This window comes from Calidris pugnax, unplaced genomic scaffold, assembly GCF_001431845.1.
Source record: "Calidris pugnax isolate Ruff unplaced genomic scaffold, ASM143184v1 scaffold459, whole genome shotgun sequence".
Classification (NCBI taxonomy): domain Eukaryota; kingdom Metazoa; phylum Chordata; class Aves; order Charadriiformes; family Scolopacidae; genus Calidris; species Calidris pugnax.
Window position 1 is genome coordinate 998837 of NW_015091670.1, and position 20689 is coordinate 1019525.

The 20689-nt window shown below is 54.4% G+C and overlaps 1 protein-coding gene across 1 annotated transcript in view; it reads right to left on the minus strand.

The window, feature by feature from the left end:
* SHANK3 (SH3 and multiple ankyrin repeat domains 3) overlaps nucleotides 1-20689 on the minus strand; it is a 323589-nt gene that overhangs the window by 47761 nt on the left and 255139 nt on the right. Inside the window, exon 17 of the mRNA XM_014961953.1 lies at nucleotides 1210-1345. Coding sequence (XP_014817439.1) covers nucleotides 1210-1345 — 136 coding nt within the window. The remainder of the gene's footprint in view (nucleotides 1-1209; nucleotides 1346-20689) is intronic.

A 20689-nucleotide genomic window follows, 5' to 3' on the forward strand; every position in this document is an offset into this window, starting at 1 on the left:
AAGCCCCCTGCCCCACAGCCTGCCTCCCCACACACAGCCTGGGGACACGACAGGCTGCTCCAGATGTGCCCCTGGGCTCCACCTCTGGCTGCCCTGGGATGAGGTCCTACCCTCCACAGCCAGCTGCTGCCAGATGTGCCTCCAGCCTCCCCAGCTGGCTGTCCCCAGATGCGCCCCTGTCCTCCACAGCTGTATGCCACGATGTGCCCCCCCGTACACAGCTGGCTGCCTCCCATCCAGCTGCCCTCCAGATGTGCCCCTGCCCTCCTCAGCCAGATGCCCCCTATCCCCCTGGCCATGAGCACATCAGCCCGCCACCAAACTCCCCCTCAGCCCCACCTCTGGCTGTGGGTCTCGGCCACATCTCCTGGGGGGATGATGGGGTGAAGAACCAGAGCCATCAGGGGGGCCCAGAGCCATTGGGGGGCCCCACGGCCGCCCATGCTCCCCTGAGCGAGGGCAAGTCCCACACGGGGCCGGTAGCCCCAGGACTGGCCGTGGCCCCAGGAGCTCCCAGCCCTGGTGTTCCCCAGAGAGGACAGGTTCCACCCTGCCCCCCCCCACCGCCACGGGGGCTGTCCTCCACCCTGGCACCCCCTGTGCTCCTGTGGGGTCTGTCCTCCACCCTGGCACCCCACGCAGGGATGGTCCTGCTCCACGACAGCCCCACGCTTCGCAGGGGCAGCTCTCCATCACCCCCCACCCCAACACTGCGGGGCCAGCTCGCTGCTATGACACCCCAAAACAGGGGGCAGTTCCCCATGACACCCCCTCAGGGCAAGGGGGGGGGTCTCTGCTCCCCCACACAGCCTGCCGGGCATCACGGAGGAGCCGGCTCCAGCCTTCGCTGGGCACACACAGCCCTGGTGGGACAACAGAGCTGCTGGTGTCCCACAGCCCGGCCACGGACAGGACCTGCAGGAGGCCTGGGTGGCAGCCACCGGCTGTGCCCGGCTGTGCCAGCGCTGGTGGCAGTGCTCTGCCACAGCCCCCGACCCCATCCCCCCTGTGCCACTCAGCGTGTCCCGGTGCCCAGGTCTCTGTGCCCAGATGGGAAGGTCATCCCCTCACCGGTGCCCTCCATCCTCCCCAGCTGCAGCTCAGCAGCCTCATGGCCACCCGCCCGCCCCTTCCCGGGCTGCTCCGCGCCGGCTGACACACAGGTGACACAGCCCCCCCCGTCAGAGAGCCCTCAGACCCCACACCTACCCTTCTTCCGAACAACTTCTTCTGATTCTGGCTTGCGGCTGACGGAGACAACCTTCATCACCAGGTGGTTCCCCCCCTGCCGGATCAAGGAGACCACCTGCTTGTGCCCCACCTTCACCACGTTGACACCATTCACCTAGGACACAAACAGAGCGCGGTGTGAGGGCGGCTGGTGACAAAGGGAGCGGGCAGAGGGTGAGACCGAGGCTTGTCAAACCACAAACCCAGACCATTTTGCATCTCTGCATCTGGATTTATGGCCCAACACGTCCTCCTTAAAAGCTGTCCCTGTGGGATGTCACCTACCAGTGACCACAACCTTCTGGAGAATCACAGAACCCCAGACTGGTTTGGGTTGGAAAGGACCTTAAAGCCCCCCCAGTGCCACCCCCTGCCCTGGGCAGGGACACCTCCCACCACACCACGTTGCTCCAAGCCCCCTCCAACCTGCCCTTGAACCCCTCCAGGGATGGGGCAGCCACAGCTTCTCTGCCCAACCTGGGCCAGGCTCTCACCACCCTCACACCAAACAAGTTCTTCCCCACAGCTCAGCTCCATCTCCCCTCTTTCAGGGTCCAACCCTTCCCCCTCTTCCCATGGCTCCCCTCCCTGCCATCATTTTTAGCACAAGCAGCACCTGTTCCTTGGCCAACAAGCCCAGGTGGGAGGCCAGGCCAGGCAATCCCCAAGGCACAAACCCAAGAGTGAACTGGAAAACACAACCTCAGTACTTGGGTGTCCACCAAGGACCAATGAACCCAAGGGTCTCCGTGGGGCATAGAAAGATGGACCCTCACTCTGGGTAACAGGTTTAGGTGAAATGGGGGTGAGGAAGCTTCACGGCTGGAAAAACTGGTGTCAACTTTTCTAGCTGTCACCCACTTCATGAAGAACCAGCCGTGTTTGCACCCTTTGGTGCTCGCTTTAGGAAATGTGCTAGGCTCTCCGGGACCACGGCTACTCGAGGCATGAGGTAACAACTGAGAGGAGTGATTATTTATAGGCAATAAATATAGGAGCACTTCTCTTAGCATTTACGTTAACGTTCATGTTTCCTGAAGTGGAGCACTCAAAAGCCTGGTTTAGGTTGTCCACGCAACGTTGGTTTCATCACCCCGAATCCAAGACCAGAGGCGCTGTAGCTCAGCCGCTGCGTGCCACCGGCTCCGGGTCTCACAGACACCTGGAGATGGAGAACTCAGCCTTTCCCTGCAGGTCTCATCCCAGTGCTCAGTAATTCCCACCGCTTAAAAAAAATAACCCAACTCAATCCTATGTTACTATCAAGAAATTCTCAGTCCCGGGCTCCTGCGCTGCCCTTCCTCAGGCAGGCTCCGCTCGGTGCTGGAACGAACACCAGCGCTTTCTAAGACACAAAGCTTTTGAAATAATCGTTCTATCTCAAATATTTAATTATTCAATTGATTCAATTTTGATCATAATTGATTCGGTAATCATTCAATTTGCATAAAAATTGCATGAAAACACATGTTTCCCTCAGAAAATTTGATTTTGGTGAAATTACCAGCCTACTCTGGTTAAATCACCTCTTAATCTTTTTTTCTGGATGGCCGGATGGAATGGATTGAATCCCAGAGCACAGTTCTCCCGGATTTTCTCCCCACCTGAACCCACCGCAGCAGAGCCCAGGGCTGCGAGGGGCGTCCCCAGCACCCGCGGGTCCCTCCTGTCTGTTATGGATGAGCCACGAATCCAGGTTCATTCCCAACACACATGGAGTCACCCGGCAGCGTCAGGTCATGAGCAAAGTCCTGGAGAGACCCAGCAGAAACCCCGGCCATGGTGGTTCCTCACTGACAGGTTCTTGCCAAGACCCATCATCCGGCAAATCTGGGAACCGCTCTCCAGGTGGGTCCCATCGTGGGGATGTGACACAGACACAGACAAAATCCACCTGAAAGGAGGGGGTAGCCGGGGGAGTCGGTCTCTTCTCCCAAGGAACAGGCCATGGGACAAGAGGAAACGGCCTCAAGTTGCCCCAGGGGAGGTTTAGGATGGAGATTGGGGAAAATGTCCTCCCCAAAAGGGTTGTGAAGCCTTGGCAGAGGCTGCCCAGGGCAGTGGTGGAGTCCCCATCCCTGGAGGGATTTCCAAGCCGGGCAGACGTGGTGCTGAGGGCCATGGGTCAGTGGTGGGTTTGGCAGTGCTGGGTCCATGGTTGGACTCCATGATCTGAAAGGTCTTTTTCACCAAAAATTATTCTATAGTTCTATAAAATCTATTACATGTAAACTGTTATCAACCAAATGTGACACCTCAAAGAATTAAACAAAATTTGTTTTGTGAGTTTTTTGGCTGGTAATTACATTCTGCTCTTTAACTCTTTATCAACAGCCTGCACCATCTGATCGTCTGTTTTCTGCCGGCAGCTGGTACCAGACTCATGGGTTTGTAATTAAGGGGATCACCCCTTGCCCCTTCCCCACGGCAGCGCCCTGCCTGGCATGGCCCCAGCACCACGCCGTCACAAAACACAAAAAGTGCAGCATTTCCCCCCGGGGGATGCTCTCAGCCTCGGTTACTAATGGCTCGGAAAGCGCTTCATCATCTGCATGTGATGCAGGCACATCACCCTGCTCCCTTCCAAATAAAGACCAGAAACTCTGACAGAACATGCCTGTGCTTTCCGTTTCATTTCTAATCACCCGAACTCGTCCACCCCAATGGGCAGCGGGTCAAATTTTTCAGATTTTTCAGATTGCTCAAAGGCAGAGCAGTGGGGGTGGGAGGTTTTCGCTCTGAGGGATGGAGAGGTGAGACCTTCTCCCTCCGCTCCACCCCAGGGCACTGGTGGCACCAGGCTGGGCACGTGGCCTCCAGGAGAGCCCCGGCTGCTGTGGCACTGCCTGGCACAGGCACCGTCGGAGCCCCGTGACCCCTTGGTGCTCTGGCAGAACACCAGCCCTCCGCGTTTTTGCTGACAGTCAAGTGACAGATGGAAAACGCTGATTTTTCAATTGTTTGTAACTTGGTGAGATCAGGGCTGAGGAAAAGGTACCAACGGGGTCAGACACCGTTTTGCCCAACATGTTTTGAATGTGCCCACAGATGGGCAACTCCTACCGAAGCCGTGAGACCCCAACTCAGCCCGTTCTGTGCAACTTCACCCACCCCTGCCCACCCCTGGACTGTCCCGAGCACAAAAAGCAACGACCAGCCCTACGAAGCAGGCTGAGGGCCAGCCAGGAAAGAGGAGAAGACCACCAGGCTGGCCAGTAAGTGCAGAGAGTCCCATTGCCACGCTTGCCCGGGACCACCGACTTGACCCTGTGGCTCTCTGAAACCCCCTTGGCCAGAAGGACATCAACCCAAAGCCACAACCAAACCAGCCAGAAACGTGCCGGAGCAGGACAGGTTAAAAAGCTGCAAATCTTGGTCACCGGGGTGTGAACGTGAGCGATTCGGCTGATGGGGAAGAATAACATCTCTGCTGCTGTTTGAGCCAGAGGGAACGGCACGTTAATGGTCTTTCCGTGGCAACCCCAACGTGTCGCGCCCACGCTGCCAGGGCTTTGCTCTGAAAGACGGAGTGAAAACAAGCAGGAGCTCAAACCCCAGGAAACCGCAGCTCAGCCCCACCGGCCGGAACGGCGTCTTGCAGAAAGAGGATTAAAAAAGCAATTGAGAAGCTAAAATAACACCAGAGGTGACGAACAAATGTTCTACAGCAAGGCTGACCACGGGGGAGACGGGTCAGACAGCGGCTGGTTCTGTGCAAGAATGTCTGGGGAAAAAAAACCCAGTTCCTGAAAAATCCAGCCTCCTGATTGAGCCCGGTTCCTGGTGATACCCAAGAAGATGAACCACAGAACTCCACAGCTGCCAACAGCTTTGGCTGAACACCCACCCGGGTGCTCTCTAATGGTTGCTCTTGAAAAAATCAAAATACAAAGAGAGGCACACTCAGATACACGGGGCAGCTCACCCAGAAAACAACATGGAGGTTTCCAGTTCTCTTCCAGCCTCTTCCAGTACGGCAGGACAAACCGCACCGAGAGCCCAGCGCCCGGCACCACCGCTGGTCTGTAACCCTCAGGGAGGGGGGCTCTCATCAGCACTGAGCAAACCAGCGCTTTGGGACACTCTTCCACCGTGGGAAGGGACACCCAACACTGGCCCTTTGGTCCCCAAAGGGATGCCAGGAGAAGCCACAGCAGCCAGAGACCCCGGGGAAAAGGTGCCCAAGAGGGAATAGGGGCTGCAGTTCCACGAAGCTGCTGGTCCACCAAACTGGGAGGGGATTGAAGATGCTGGGAGGGCTGGAGCCCCTCTGCTGGGAGGGGGGGCTGAGAGAGTTGGGGGGGTTCAGCCTGGAGAAGAGAAGGCTCCAGGGAGACCTTGGAGCCCCTTCCAGTCCCTCAAGGGGGGGGCTCCAGAAAGCTGGGGAGGGACTCTGGATGAGGGAGGGGAGCCCTAGGAGGAGGGGGAAGGGTTGGACCCTGAAAGAGGGGAGATGGAGCTGAGCTGTGGGGAAGAACTTGTTTGGTGGGAGGGTGGTGAGAGCCTGGCCCAGGTTGGCCAGAGAAGCTGTGGCTGCCCCATCCCTGGAGGGGTTGAAGGGCAGGTTGGAGGGGGCTTGGAGCAACGTGGTGTGGTGGGAGGTGTCCCTGCCCAGGGCAGGGGGTGGCCCTGGGGGGGGCTTTGAGGTCCCTTCCAACCCAAACCCCTCTGTGATTCCATGATCTCAGCCAAGCCACCCCCCACCTTCAGCAGAACCAGGACGTCAGAACCGCACTCCCGGGAGCACAATGCCATCTCCCACAGGAGGAAGAAAAGCTCTTAGATATAAAAAGAGGAGGCAGTGAAATGAACAAAGCAAACTGTCTCATCTCTCCGAGCAGACCCGTGCACGGAGGATCTCTGTCACACAGAGCCTGGGGCTGTCTGACGGTGGCAGAGCCACACGGGGGAATTGCCTGAGACACACACACAAAAACCAGCTTTTCGGTCCCAGCCTGTGAAGTGCAGGAATGAATCTTCAAGAAGACCAGCGGCTGGGAGTCCTGCCCCTGGAATTAAACACTCCAAACGATTGCTGGCCCTCAGAGGGGAGGTGTTGGAATAAGAAAGATCAGACAGGCAGTGGTGGAATCGTGACTGGTTTTGATCCAGCAATAAAGAAAAACTTCACTTTCTTGGGCACAACTGCCTGTGAAGCTGCCCTGCTCTTGGAGATACGCTTCTGGCCTGGAACAGATCAAGAGTCAAACCATGAAGAAAGCATCTAACGACCACAAAAGAACATACATAGAAATGGGGAGACGTTATTTCAAAGTCTGGGCATTATAAACTGCTGCAATCATCTTCTGAGTAGCCACATGGTGCATCGATGCTGATAAGCTCCAGGAGGACCCCAAACTGAGTGAGAGGGCAAAAGGTGGCAGATTTCCAGGGTGGTGAATATTACTCCAGATGAGCTCTTCTATCACTCAATTAGTAGCACGAATACTTCCACCCTTGTGACTGCCCAATGAACCCCTAGACCAGGAGAAAGCTCTGAAAAGATGGACAAGGACTATGTGGTCCTGAAGCTCAAGGAAAAATGCAGAACCCAGAATCATAGAATGGTTTGGGTTGGAAGGGACCTTAAAGATCATCGAGTTCCAACCCCCTGCCCTGGGCAGGGACACCTCCCACCAGACCAGGCTGCTCCAAGCCCCCTCCAACCTGGCCTTGGGAGGGACTGACCAGAGCTGTTGCAAAGAAACTGACTCTCAGCTCTAAGAGGAAAAGATCATAGCCTTTGGATTAGATCAACCAGCCACGGCAGCTGAGTGATCATCCATGTGAGTGGACCATCCAGGTGAGTGATCATCCGGCTGCGCCAGCCGAGGAGGTCACCAGCTCTGAAATGTCATCCTTGAATTAATGAGAAGAGAACGAAAGTCTTCCTCAGTTAGCAAGAACCAGAATGGAGGAGAAGGACTCTATAACTGGATTAGCACAACTGAGAAAATGAACACCAAACAACAGCGAGAGCTCAAAGACACCAAGCTTGAGCTGGTGTCAACCCATTTACACCTTCAGAGTGCCGAGGGACGGGCAGTGTGGTGATGGTGAGCGGGTTCTAGAGACGGGTAACAAGAATCACATCTGCAGGGTGATTCACTGTACACTGCATCTGCTACACTCTGCTAAGTGCAATTCCTATTTGCATTTAATTTCAGCACATTGCAGTACCACTCTGCTAAATCCAAATCCCATGGAATGTCAGATAGCTCCAAGCAAGTGAATTTGGTAGGAAACACCGAACCTGCCATGTGTGGACCATCTGAAAGCAGCTGGTCAGAGAGCACTGGACTGTGACCTGCGTTCAGCACGTCTGGCGATTCTAAAGCCTGAGAAAACCTCCTCCTCCAGGAGATGCCACCAAGGCAGAAGTCAATGGCACATCCACACAGGCCCCAGCACGGTGCCAGCAGCACGGGGACAAACACAGCGTTCCCAGCTGAAGTCAAACCGGGGGAAAAAGAGATGAGGAAACTCTGTCCCCTTACAAGGATGGAGTCCTTTAATGGTGACCAGCACCCAGAGCTACGACAGTGCAGAGTCTGAGTGTGGAAGGAGGATAAAGGGACTGTCCTCGAAGCTTCAGCGACCATGCTGTGGTCCATTCTGGATGTCAACCAGTGAGAAGCAGCTCTGAGAAATGTGCAGTATTATCAGAGAATGAGAAGGGCTGAGTTCTGCAAAAAGACTGCAAGAACCAGGCATTATGTGGTACCTGTCCCCACCTTTGTTACGCGGTGTCTGCCTGTACGTAAGGACTGAACTGACGGTGAATCACCCGAACCTCACACATTCCCAGGAATAAGAAGTTACTGAGAGGAACGTGTAGGCCCTGAAGCATGAACTAAGTTTGTTCTGCTCCAGAGCTCTGTTATGGCCATCCACCAGGAGAACAACGGGTTCATCAGCCAGGACATGCACAGACCACTGGACAAAACTCAGGGGGCTTGGGAGGAAAATCTTCACCAGCAGGAACAAACCCGCACATCACTCTGGAGAGCAGAGCTCTCTGGGTTTCCGATGGCCAACATCACCCTTTAGCATCTCAAACTGGAGAAAAGCTGCAAGATTATCCAGACCCTGAGATGTTCTTCCTGAGAGCTTGAGCTTTAAACCATCTTTCCCACCTCTCCCAGGCAATCTCACTCTCCGGGCATAGGACCTACTGGTGCAAAAATGCTGGGAAATGGGATTTCACCAAAGCCCATGCCTGTGGTTACGCAGGGGATGCTCTTTACATGCACTGGCACCTGCAACAAGCTGCCTCCCCTCGAGCTGGGCGATGGAAGTCAATGCCCACCCCCAGAGCCCTCACCAGCCAAGCAAGAGGGACACGTTATGCCTCAAACCTTTTCCAGCTGGAGAATCACCCTGAGGATCTATGGCAGTTCCATCAGCAACGTCAGACTCGCCCCGTGGTGGGAACATCTGACCTGCACCAAGGGATGTCCTCATGACCTTCCAGAGCTGCAACCCCAACAGGCAACTTCACTCTGGGAGCCCGTCCTTCACGTACCCCAAACATCTCAGCTGCCTCCTACACAATCCACCACCGCGAACACCATTATCCCAGAGAAACCCATGTCCTTTGCCGAGTTACGCTTTCCCAGGTAACTCCATCTCCCGGGACCCACACTCCTTGCCTGCAGACACCTCCCCTGGCCTGGGCTGATGGAGTGGGGCTGCTTCAGCAGGAAAGGCAGACCGAGCCCCAGCAGTTGCTCTGCTGTTGGCTGTTTCCCCACCATTCCTGGTCCCTGCTGCCCTTACATGCTATTTTGAAACACTGATAGAAATTCTGAGCTGTGGGGATCAAAAATTGTAACGAAACCTTGTAAAGAAACCTGCTGGAGATGGCCCCCACACCGGTACCTTCTCAGCAGCACCTCCTGATGCTTCACGGGGCTTCTCAGCCCCCTTTTTTCTGTTAGTTCTGTTACCAAAGGGTTATTTATACACAAGTCACACGGCTGTTCAGGAAGTCACAACACTCCACGGAAACACAGTCCTCACTGGAACCAGCCCGAGAAGCTGCCGAGAAAGGTTTGTTTCCACCTTCCCTGGAACCACGCTCCGTGAGATTAATTGTATTGTCATTCTCTAATTCTTTGTGGATTGTGCTCCGAATTAATTGCTCCATTACTTTACCCAGCACTGATGCTGAGCTAAACAAGCCACAGTTTCCTGAACACCTATTTTATACCCTCAGAAATACCAACTCTTCCAAATTTCATAGATGAGCAGGATTTTGAGGCATTAATACCAGCAGCTCCGACAACTCCTCAGCTCGGTTCCTTCAGACACTCGGGTATATGTTATTCAAGCCTGTTAATTTGAGTATGTTTATTTTTAGCAAATACTATCTCACTTTCTCCTTGGTTACAGCTGGGAAACTTTCTGTTCCAAGCTCATCATATGGATAGATACATCCTCCTGATTTGTTCCCAACTCGGAGCAGAACATTTCTGCCTTTTTTCTTTTTTTTTTTTTTTGCACCAGAATATACAATTTTATCATTTACATACAGAAATGGATCTCTACCAGACTTTTAAAATTTCTTCTAATGCTCCAAAATTTCTCAATATCTTTACATATTGGCCTTTGATATTTCCTTCGGCTCCCCTTATCAACCTCCCACACACTTTAGCTCAAATTAACCGCATTTCCTTCTCCTTTACTTGCTGACCTTTGCAGAGAGAAGGGGATACGTGTGTCTGTAAGTAATATTTAACCGCTCCTTCGTTATCTCACCGAAGTGGGAGATGTCTTGCCCGGCAGATTTTACCCCTCTGATTTCCCCTCCCTGATTGCATTTAGCAGCGTGTCCTGAAATAACCCTTACCTTTTCTTAATTATGTAAAATTTTATACTCCTGAGTATCAAACCCCCTGGGGTTCAGAAGAATGGTATTTCCCCCCCCCGCCAGGGAGACCCTCGGGGGCTGCTGACACAGCCCAAGCCCGGCCACCGGCTCTGCTGCCGCACCTGAGAGCTCCTGCTGGAGCCATCGATGCCTTTTTTAATCAGTTAAACACAACGAATCCCAGGTGACATCATCTCCCAGCTGGGCTGTGCCACCAGAGGCAGGAGCGACACCCGGGAAACGCTCCCCTCTTGAGCTCAGCTCTGCCACGGCGGGTCTTCTCCCCACCCAGAAGGAAAGGGGACCAGGAGGGGTCTCTCCAGCCCCAATGCAGACACCCCCCCAAAGCCCCCGCGCTGCCCTGCACCCCCCTGCTTTGGCAGTCCATTGTTAATGGCCATTTCCTTTTCTAAGAATGTGACTAAATAATACAGACCTAAATAATGAAAATATTCCCCAATACATGTCCGTATCTGTACCCCATGTCCAGATGTCCCGTGTGTGCCCCAGACACCCTCGATGGATGTACCCAATGGCAGTGTACGTCCATCACTGGTTACAGGCTCCTCGAGATACAACAGCCACGGCTCCCAAACCTGCCAGGCTCAGAGGAAGACCCAGGGCTGGAGACTACAGACCCTGCTCCTGAGTCCTGGCCAGACAAGGTGGGATTTTCCAAATCCCACGCTCCAAAAGGTCTAACCTGGACCTAAGCCCAGCGAGAAGAGTGGAAGGTTGGAGGAGGCATTCCAGTAAAGGTCTACAAGGGGACATTCATTTTCTTCTCCAGAGGACTGGGCATTTGGAGGCTTTCCTCAGGTTCATGAAGCGTGGACTGCAAACAAGAAGAGCTGCACGTCCTGATGTGGTCCCAGGGATATGTTGGGGTCAAACACAGGGACTCGGGGCAACACATGTTGATCAGGAAGGACAGGCAGGGAAGGGAGGTGTCTCCATGTGCGTGGAGCTCCAGGAGCTCCACAGAGCTCCTGGCCACCTGCAAGATGTATCTGAAAGGGGGCTCAAAAGATGAGCAGCAGAGCTGGGATCCCAAGGCTTGGGACAGACTTTACCTTCCTGAGAAACCACCCAAAGGGATGGGGGTGCTGGTATCTCGGGAAGAACCCACCCACCCTGTCGTTTCGGAAGGCTGGGTATTTCTGCAGAAGGCCAGCTTGGTGAGGATCAAGCTGCTTAATGAACTAAAATGCAAAGAGCACACACAAGGAGGAGAAACAGAGCCCAGCTGGAGCAAAGACACGAAGCAGAACAAGGCCATCTTCTAGTGGAACACTGGCACCAAAAGGAAGTTCAGGGAAAATGCGAGTCTGCTGATGAACAGTCAGTTGTGGACAACACAGACATGACCAAAGTGCTTACCTGTGTTTTATATCTCAGTGTCTATGGACAAAGCATGCTCCCAGACCTCGGAGCAGAGCGGACAACACAAGATGGGCAGCCAGTAGTGGGGTTAGGGAATTCTTAGAAGAGCTGCTGCATCCATTGGAGTGGGTCTAGAGGAGGCCACAAAAATCATCCGAGGGCTGGAGCACCTCTGCTACAGGGGGAGGCTGAGAGGTGGGGTTGTCCAGCCTGGTGGCTGAAGGCTCTGGAGAGACCATCCAATACTTAAAGGGGGCTTGTAAGAAAGAAGGGGCCTCTAGTGATAGGACAAGGGGTAATGACTTCAAACTAAAAGACTAGATATAAGGGAGACATTTTTTACAATGAGGGTGGTGAGACCCTGGCCCAGGTTGCCCAGAGAAGCTGTGGATGCCCCATCCCTGGAAACATTCCAGGTCAAGTTGGATGGGGCTTTGAGCAACCTGGTCTAGTTGGAGATGTGCCTGCTCGTGGCAAGGGGGATGGACTCGATGGCCTTTGAAAATCTCTTCCAACCCAAACCATTCTATGATTCTGTGATCCAGGTCCACAGGCCCAGTAGGACTCAGCCAAAGAAGCCGCTGAAGTAATTCCCTAGGTGAATTCATGGTGGTTTGGAAGGTCCCTGAGAAGTGGTCCCTAATGTGACACTCACCTCTGAGGAGGGATGGAGAGTCAGCCCTTCCTCAGCCTTGTTAAGGCCATGGAGCATGTCTTCTTCATGCACAAACATTTGAAGGACAAGACAGCAAACAGGACCAGTCAATATGGATTTCCCAACAGCAAACTGTGCTTGACCAATGTGGCGGTTTCCTGTGACAAAAGAACTAGTTCCATGGGCAAGGGGGGAGTGGTGGACGTGACACACCATGACTCCAGCAAGGCTTCTGACACCGACCCCCACAGCACTCTAGTTTGGAAACCGAGGAGCCACGGACCAGATGCACGGACAGCCGGGTGGGCTGGGAACTGACTGGCCCAGTGCGTGAAGGGGTAGTGACTAATGACAAGGCAGCTGGCAATGAGCAGAGGGCTCTGGAGGCCAGTCCTGGGGCCCAACTTGTCCCACAGCTTCATCAACACCACAAGGACGCAGAGGACACCGTCAGCAAAAGTACAGACAATATTAAAGTAGGGGAACATCTCACATGGTGAAACGCAGAGCTTCAAACCAAGGGCCTTCAGAAACATGAGGACCAGGCTAACACAAACTTCATGAAGTTCAACAATGGGAAGAAGAAAGCTGTGCATCTGCAGCGAACCAACCCAACACGCTGGTCCAGGAGAGACTGCCCCAGCAGCAGCTCCACTGAAGAGGCTGGAAAGGGATTTACGATGACTGCAAGGCTGCGTGTGGGCCTGTAACACACTCTGACGGGGAATACGGCAAGCTGGGCTACACAACGAGCTGCTTGGCCAGCAGATCGAGTGATGTTATTACCCTTTTCGCTCAGCACTGGTGAGGCTGCACCTGGAATGCTGTGTTTGGGTTTTGGCCACGGAGTTCAAGAGAGATGGGAAGAAACTGAAGAAGGTCCAGACCCACAACATCACATGACAAAAGGAAGCAAGCAGCCTACAACCACCTGCAGGGCACCTGACAAAGATGATGGAGCCAAACTCTTCTTGGAAGCAGCAGATCACGTAACAAACATGGCCAACAGCCACAAATTATGGGTTGGGAGGTTCAGGTTGGACTTTAGCCAACGGATATTTCCCAGGAGTGCAGCACAGCCCCAGAAGAGGCCACCGGAAGGATGGCATCACCACCATCCTGCAGATGGTTCCCTGCAGAAGGTCCCTAAGGCTTGGCAGGACAGAGCCACAGTTGACCTAACGCAGTCCTTCTCGGAGCAGGATCTCAGAGAACCCTCCAGCCAGCACTTCTACGCAGAGGAAAAAACATACAGCTGTGAGTTCAAAAGCTGGCTCAGGGGGATGATCAGCCTAAACTTATGGTTTCACGATAAACCAGAGTAATTCATTGATGGAAAAACCCTCAAAGATCCCCAGAGGGCCTTGACAAGGAGCGACGGGACAATATACTCTCTACTTTCCCTGTAAAAGATATTTGGAAACTGTACTGAGACACACGCTCAGGGAACTAAGAGAAAATCCCTCCATTTTAGGATGTAAAAAATACTCATATATAATTGAGACACAAGATTCTACAATGGGTAAGGATCTGACCATATCTCAGGCTGAAAATATGGTCCAGCAAGCCATGATAACGCATCTGCTAATTGTCTTTCTGTTACTAAAAGGAGCATTTCTCACAGCAAATGAATGGCTTTAAGAGCCATCTGACACCCAGGCCACAGAGTGAAAAGTTGCAGTTTCCAGAGATAGCCACAAAAAAGCATCTGGGAGACTGGAGATGCTGGGACGGTGTAACACTCGCCTGCTGCCGTATGGCTCAACACGCCCAGACACAATGGTCTCCACAGTGATGGGCCTGAGGGACGTCTTAGAGCTGTGAGGAAACCTTATGCTATTGCAGATCTTGGTCCACCATGAACTGGAGATGAGTTCTGTGAGACAGATGGACCGTAATCAGCAAGTGAGCACTCCAGGGACATGGAAATGAACCAGATCTCTTCCTGAAGCCATGGAAACACCATGCTCAGGGTCACAACCAAAGACTGAATCTCCAAATGAAAGCATGGTGTCCAGGAAGGGTTTCCTTCTCCTACGTCTGCTGTCAGACGACAGCAAACAGGACAGACACACAGCAATCTCAGTGCTACTTCTGCGTCTCCAGGGAGGTCAGGGTGCCACAAAATTCTGTGACTTCATGTTGGAGAGGCATCACTCACTGGTTTATTACCAAGGCTTTGCCACCCATAAGGCTAGAAGCACCAGTGCAGTTCTATTCCTAGTGTCAACAGCACTCAGACTCCAGCAGTTCCTCCAAGAGAACCCCCCAAAAGCACAGAGGACAAACGCCAAATGCTCCAAGAAGTTGCTCCATGTCTGGTGTTTCCCACCCATGCTGCTGCAGAATACTCTGCCTTTTGCCAGAGCTCACAGTGCTGGGATTCCCCTGGCAGAACGTGCTCTCCAAAGAATGGGCACCTTCCCTTGAAGCAGGTGCCCTGGGATCCCTGTCTGTCAGGGGAGAGCTGGTCTGTGAATCCACCAGATTCCTCACATCCAACGGCAGACCCCAGGCCAGGTCAGACAAACTCACTACCCCCTGAATTCCATCTCCACATCCATCTGGTCTCCCAGACAGAACCAGCAGACTAGAGGAGGCAGATAGGTGTAGGCACCCAGGCAACTGAAACACAGAATCATAGAATGGTTTGGGTTGGAGGGGACCTTAAAACTGCCCCAGTGCCACCCCCTGCCCTGGGCAGGGACACCTCCCACCACACCACGTTGGCTCCAAGCCCCCTCCAACCTGAACCCCTCCAGGGATGGGGCAGCCACAGCTTCTCTGGCCAACCTGGGCCAGGCTCTCACCACCTTCACAGCCTGAAGTGAGGTGAGATAAATCTCACCATAGATCTCTATCAAAGGCCATGTGCTAAGATCACCTCTGTCTGCCTTGCTGCAGCAGCCCTGGGGGTTGTAGGACCCTGGCAGTACTTAGGAAGTTAAAGTGCCCCATGGACAGCTGGCACCTGGCTGTGGAAACATGAATGAGAACACTGACAAACCAGTGTCACAGAAACACAGAATGATCTGGGGTTGGCAGGGCCCTCTGGAGAGCACCCAGGCCAACCCCCGGCCAGAGCAGGGGCACCCACAGCAGCTCCCACAGCAACGGCTCCAGGGGGGTTGCAATGTCTCCAGAGAAGGAGACTCCACCCCCTCTCTGGGCAGCCTCTGCCAGGCCTCTGCCACCCTCACACCAAACAACGGCCTCCTCATGCTGTTCCCATGGAGCTGCCCCTGCTCCAGTTGGTGCCCGTTCCCTCTTGGCCTGGCCCTGGGCACCACTAGGAAAAGCCTGGCCCCATCCTCCTGACACCCACCCTGGAAGGATTGCCAGGCCTTGAGCACATCCCCCCTCCCTCTGCTCTTCTCCACACTAAACACACCCAAGTCCCTCAGCCTTTCCTCAGCACAGAGATGCTCTAGGCCCCTCACCATCTTGGTAGCCCTCTGCTGTGCCCTCTCCACCACTTCCCTGTCCTTCTGGAACTGGGGAGCCCAGCACTGGTCCCAGTGCTCCAGCTGCCCCAAGGGCAGAGCAGAGGGGCAGGATGACCTCCCTCCACCTGCTGGCCACGCTCTTCTTGATGCCCCTCGGGATGCCATTTTTCTCTGGCTCACACTATTTTCTCTGGTGTCAACCAGAGAAAAGCAGCCACTTGGCTCCATGTTAGAGTTCTCCTCCATCCACCCCACTTGGAGCACACACGATGGAAGAGCAGGCAGAAGAGATGCTGAGTAAATGCTGAGGCTACTTATGGAGCTATTTCTATACATAGAAATGCCGTGGGAGAGAGGGTGAGGGGTGGCGATCTCAGCGCTGGAAGATCAAGGGCAGAGCTCGATGCCTCTGATCTGTCTGTCCCAAGCAAGCAGAAGCCTTGGGAATGTTCTGTCCCTTCACATTCCCGGTGCAGCTCATGTCACCCAACAAGAGGCTGGTCTGGCCATGGCTGCTCTGAGTCACACTCATGGCAGATGGGAAGGGCAGTCACCAGGAAGACAGGGCAGCCTTCTCACTGGTGATGAACCGACGGTCCTTCTTTAAAAGTCCTGATGATACAAAATAACTCATGTTTATGGATTTATTTAGCATAAGGATCTCCAAATTAGGGTCCTTTGGTTGTTGGATCAGCAGCCCTGGGCACCACTGGACAAAGCCTGGCCCCATCCTCCTGACACTCACCCTGGAAGGATTGCCAGGCCTTGAGCAGATCCCCCCTCCCTCTGCTCTTCTCCACACTAAACACACCCAAGTCCCTCAGCCTTTCCTCAGCACAGAGATGTTTCACAAAATCAGGCAGAAGGTTCCTAAATAAACCCCAAAAGAGACCAGTCTTGCTGGAGAAAGTACCAGGTGAGGACACCAATGGTCATCGAATGCGTAGCCCGAATCCCCTATGGCCATCCCATGGATCTCATAGACAAAGCCAGGGACAACCGACCCCAACGAGCTGACCAAGCAGCCCCCAGCCTTAGTCCAGCCCAGCCTGGACCCTCTGTTCCTATAGAAGGTGCTGGTGAGAAATGAAGGGCTCCATGGGCTGGGGAAGCAGTGGCCCATCAGCCTTGGGCAGAGGGCTAGGACTTCGCAGGTTAAACACAGCACAAGCCAGGTCCTGTGCTAGCGCTGCAGGTTGGTATTAGTCAATCAAAAACCCTCAACGCTAAATGCTGGGTTTGCCTGAAGCTCTGCTCCCCTTCAGGGGCAGATTGTCCTACTCCTCTGGTCTTTGCTGCCTCTTCCAGGTGACCATCAGTGGTGTACGATGGGTTGGGCAGCTCTGTGGACACCTCACGCAGAAACTCATCTCACCCCTTCCCCAGAGGGAGCCTCGCGGAGGGAAGGAACTGCTGGAGCACCCAGGGGACTGCCTCCAGCATCACAGCCACCACCCTGCCCTGGCCCCAGGGGCTGACTTCACTGCTGAATTAGGGTGAGGAAGACCAGGGCACGTCAGGGCTGCAGGCAGTGTCCCTGCAGCCTGGTCCTTGCATGAAAGAGCTATTTAGTGGAACTGGAAGAGCTGTTCCCCACCGCTGGGCAAGGCCAGCTCTCGTGTGGGGACTGTCCCTGTCACCAAACACTTCTCCACCTGCAAACGCCTCTCAGGGCTTCCCACCTGCCCTGCTTTATCTGAATTTGCTAACTCCAATGCGAAAGCACCTCACGGAATCACAGAATAGTAAAGGCTTGGGAGGAACCTCTGGAGATGATCCGGTCCAACCCCCTGCCAGAGCAGGTCCACACGTACCTGGCTGTCCAGCACTGACCTCCAACACTCAGAAACCTCTAAGCTAAAAGACTAAACGTTAATTTCAGCAAGAGATGGTCTCAGGCTACCGGTAACAAGGCAAGAAATGAAGACTCAAACTGGAAATGCCCACGCACCTTCCACCTAAATTAACACATCCCCGATCCATACGCTTGGACAGGCTGAAGAAGGTCGCAGAGACCTGTGCAAGGCTTCACGCTACAGCACAGCACCTCCCTCCTGAGCATCGCCCCAGGATGTGGCTGTACATCACAGCAAAGCTGCTCTGCTCCCCCCAAACCCACCCCCAGCCCCCTGCCCGGGGAAGCCACGGGGTGAGCTCCCAGCCCAGGAGCTGATCCTGAGGAACGGTGACCCGCCGAGGACAGCTTACCAGAGAAACACATCTGTTCTGCAGCCGAACATCCAGATTGGGAGGGAGGGGAGCGGGACTGCGGGTCTGACCCGGGACCAGGCTGTCCTCCTGCAGCACGGACCTCCCCCTCCTCGCACCCCGCGGGGCTTCAGACGCATCTGAGAGTCCTCCTCGCTTTGTGATATTTCTAACACCACGCATCAGGAAAGGCACCGGCGCTGTAATGGCTTTGTCAGGTTTATGACAATCGGTACTTCCCTGGTGTTTTTTAGAGGCTATAGACGACACCCTGGGCTATCTGGGTCAGGCAGCCCTTGCCAGCCCCCTTCTCTGCAGCTTTTGGGCTTTTTTTTGCAGCTTTTGGGGACTTTCCATCTGCAAGAACCGAGCTCATGCGCAGGACAGACGGTGCAAATGGCCTCCCCGGGAGCTGCTCTCCAGAAGGTTTGGTCCAGAGGGAAAAGCTGGGCCCCACTAAGAGCAGAAAGGACAGCGGAGGAGAGGTTTGCTCTCCCCACTGCAAGTAAGGCCAAGCGCCCACCTCCCCTCTGCTGGGAGGTCCCCAAGCCCAGCTCCCCTCTCCCCTTGCCCCTGTGCCCCACCAGCCAGGGGATTCCCCTGTGGGGGTCCCTGTACCCCCAGCAGCACATGGTGCCACGTCCCCACACCTTGGTGCCAGTCCCCCCGCCTGCCCAGCAGCAGGGCCACGGTGTGGGCACCACTCCACCCTCATCTGGGGTGAAGCACACGTGGCACCTTGGCACGGACACTCCACAGCCCATCCCTGCTTCACAGAATCACAGAATGCTATGCGGTTTGAAGGAACCTCTGGAGATCATCTAGTCCAACCCCCTCCCAGAGCAGGGGCACCCACAGCAGCTCCCACAGCAACGTCTCCGGGGGGGTTGGAATGTCTCCAGAGAAGAAGACTCCACCACCTCTCTGGGCAGTCTCTGACTCATGTTTAGGTGGAACTTCTTATATTCAAGTTTGTGCCCACTTCCTCTTGGCCTGTCCCTGGGCACCACTGGGAAAAGCCTGGCCCCATCCTCCTGACACCCACCCTTGAAGGATTTCAAGGCATTGAGCAGATCCCCCCTCACTCTGCTCTTCTCCACACTAAACACACCCAAGTCCCTCGGTCTCTCCTTCTAAGAGAGATGCTCTAGTCCCCTCAGCATCTTGGGAGCCCTTTGCTCTGCCCTCTCCAGCAGTTTCCTGTCCTTCTGGAACAGGGGAGCCCAGAACTGGACACAGTGCTCCAGATGGGGCTAGTACTCCTGCTTCAGGCACAGGCTTTCCATCAACTACACACCCAATGTTCATCACTCTGTCTGACGTACTCACTCCAGAAAAAGTGCCAGAACACCTGTGGGAGCCCAAGGGAGCATTGCCCAAGTGCCCAGTGCAACGGTGATGGCCACCCCTGGAGAAGAGACCATTTTCCAGTGTAGGCTTCAAATGGCAGAGCTGAGATGAGCCCCACTGCCCACTTCCCCACTCCCAGGAGCACTTCCACAACCAGAACAGCTTCACACCTCCATTTGGCTCACACCATGCACCACCACCATGGGCACCACCACCACCACCACCACGTCGGACCAGCGCAGGCTTCAGAGATTGCATTGCTGGGCTTAGAGCCTCATGGTTTTCACATGGAACGATGCGAGAAAGCCGAGCCCCACAGGATGCCAGCTCTTCCTCGGAGTGTATCATAGAATCACAGAACTGTCTAGGTTGGAAGGGACCTTTGAGATAATGGATTTGAACCATCAAGCGGGCTGTTCGGGCTGCCCGTCCGCTGTGTGCCGCTTGGCACTTGCCATGGGAGACTTGCAGCAAAGCCCAACCATGACACCCACCTCAAACCTTCAACGAAAGTCCCCCTTCCCATCCAACACATGCTCCCTTCACAGACTACGTGTCCATTCAGCCTCTCCCCACCTCTTCTGCCGCTGTTGCTCCATTGGAAGGGGCAGGATTCATCTCACACCCTGTTCTGCACCAACTGTACCACATCTCTGTGTGACACAAACTCCCTGGGAGCCCTTTACCATTAAGGCACAGAAAGGGGCACCTCACCTGAGGGATTCACAAACGCTTTCATCTTTTCTCACCTGCCTTATTGCAACAGCCTTTCCTCTGGCTTTGAGAAGTGCAGACGTAGCCCCTTCATCCCATGCCCGTTTAATGGGATGAGCTTCAACAAGGCCAAATGCCAGGTCCTGCCCTTGGGCCACACCCCCCCCCTGCAGCGCTACAGGCTGGGGGAAGTGTGGCTGGAGCTGCCTGGCAGAACAGGACCTGAGGGTTCTCGTTGACAAGTGGCTGAATATGAGGCAGCAGTGTGCCCAGGTGGCCAAGAAAGCCAATGGCATCCTGCCTTATATTAGAAATAGTGTGACCAGCTGAAGTAAGGAGGTGATTGTCCAGTTTTGGGCACCTCAGTACAAAGAGAGATCTGGAGGTGCTGGAGCGGGTGCAGAGGAGGGCAATGAAGCTGGTGAAGGGCCTGGAGAACAAATCTTATGAAGAGCAACTGAGGGACCTGGGACTGTTTAGTTTGAGGAAGAGGAGGCTGAGTGAAGACCTCATCACTCTCTGCAACTACTTGAAAGAACACTGTAGAGAGGTTGGTGCTGGTCTCTTCTCACAAGTAATTAGTGACAGAACAAGAGGGAATGGCTTAAAGCTGCAACAGGGTAGGTTTAGACTGGCCATTAGGAAACAATTCTTCACAGAACGAGTGGTCAGAGACTGGAACAGGCTGCCCAGGGAGGGGGTGGAGTCACCATCCCTGGATGTGTTTAAGGGACGTTTAGATGCAGTGCTGAGGGACATGGTGTAGGGGAGAACTTTGTAGAGTGGGGTTGATGGTTGGACTCGATGATCCCAAGGGTCTTTTCCAACCTG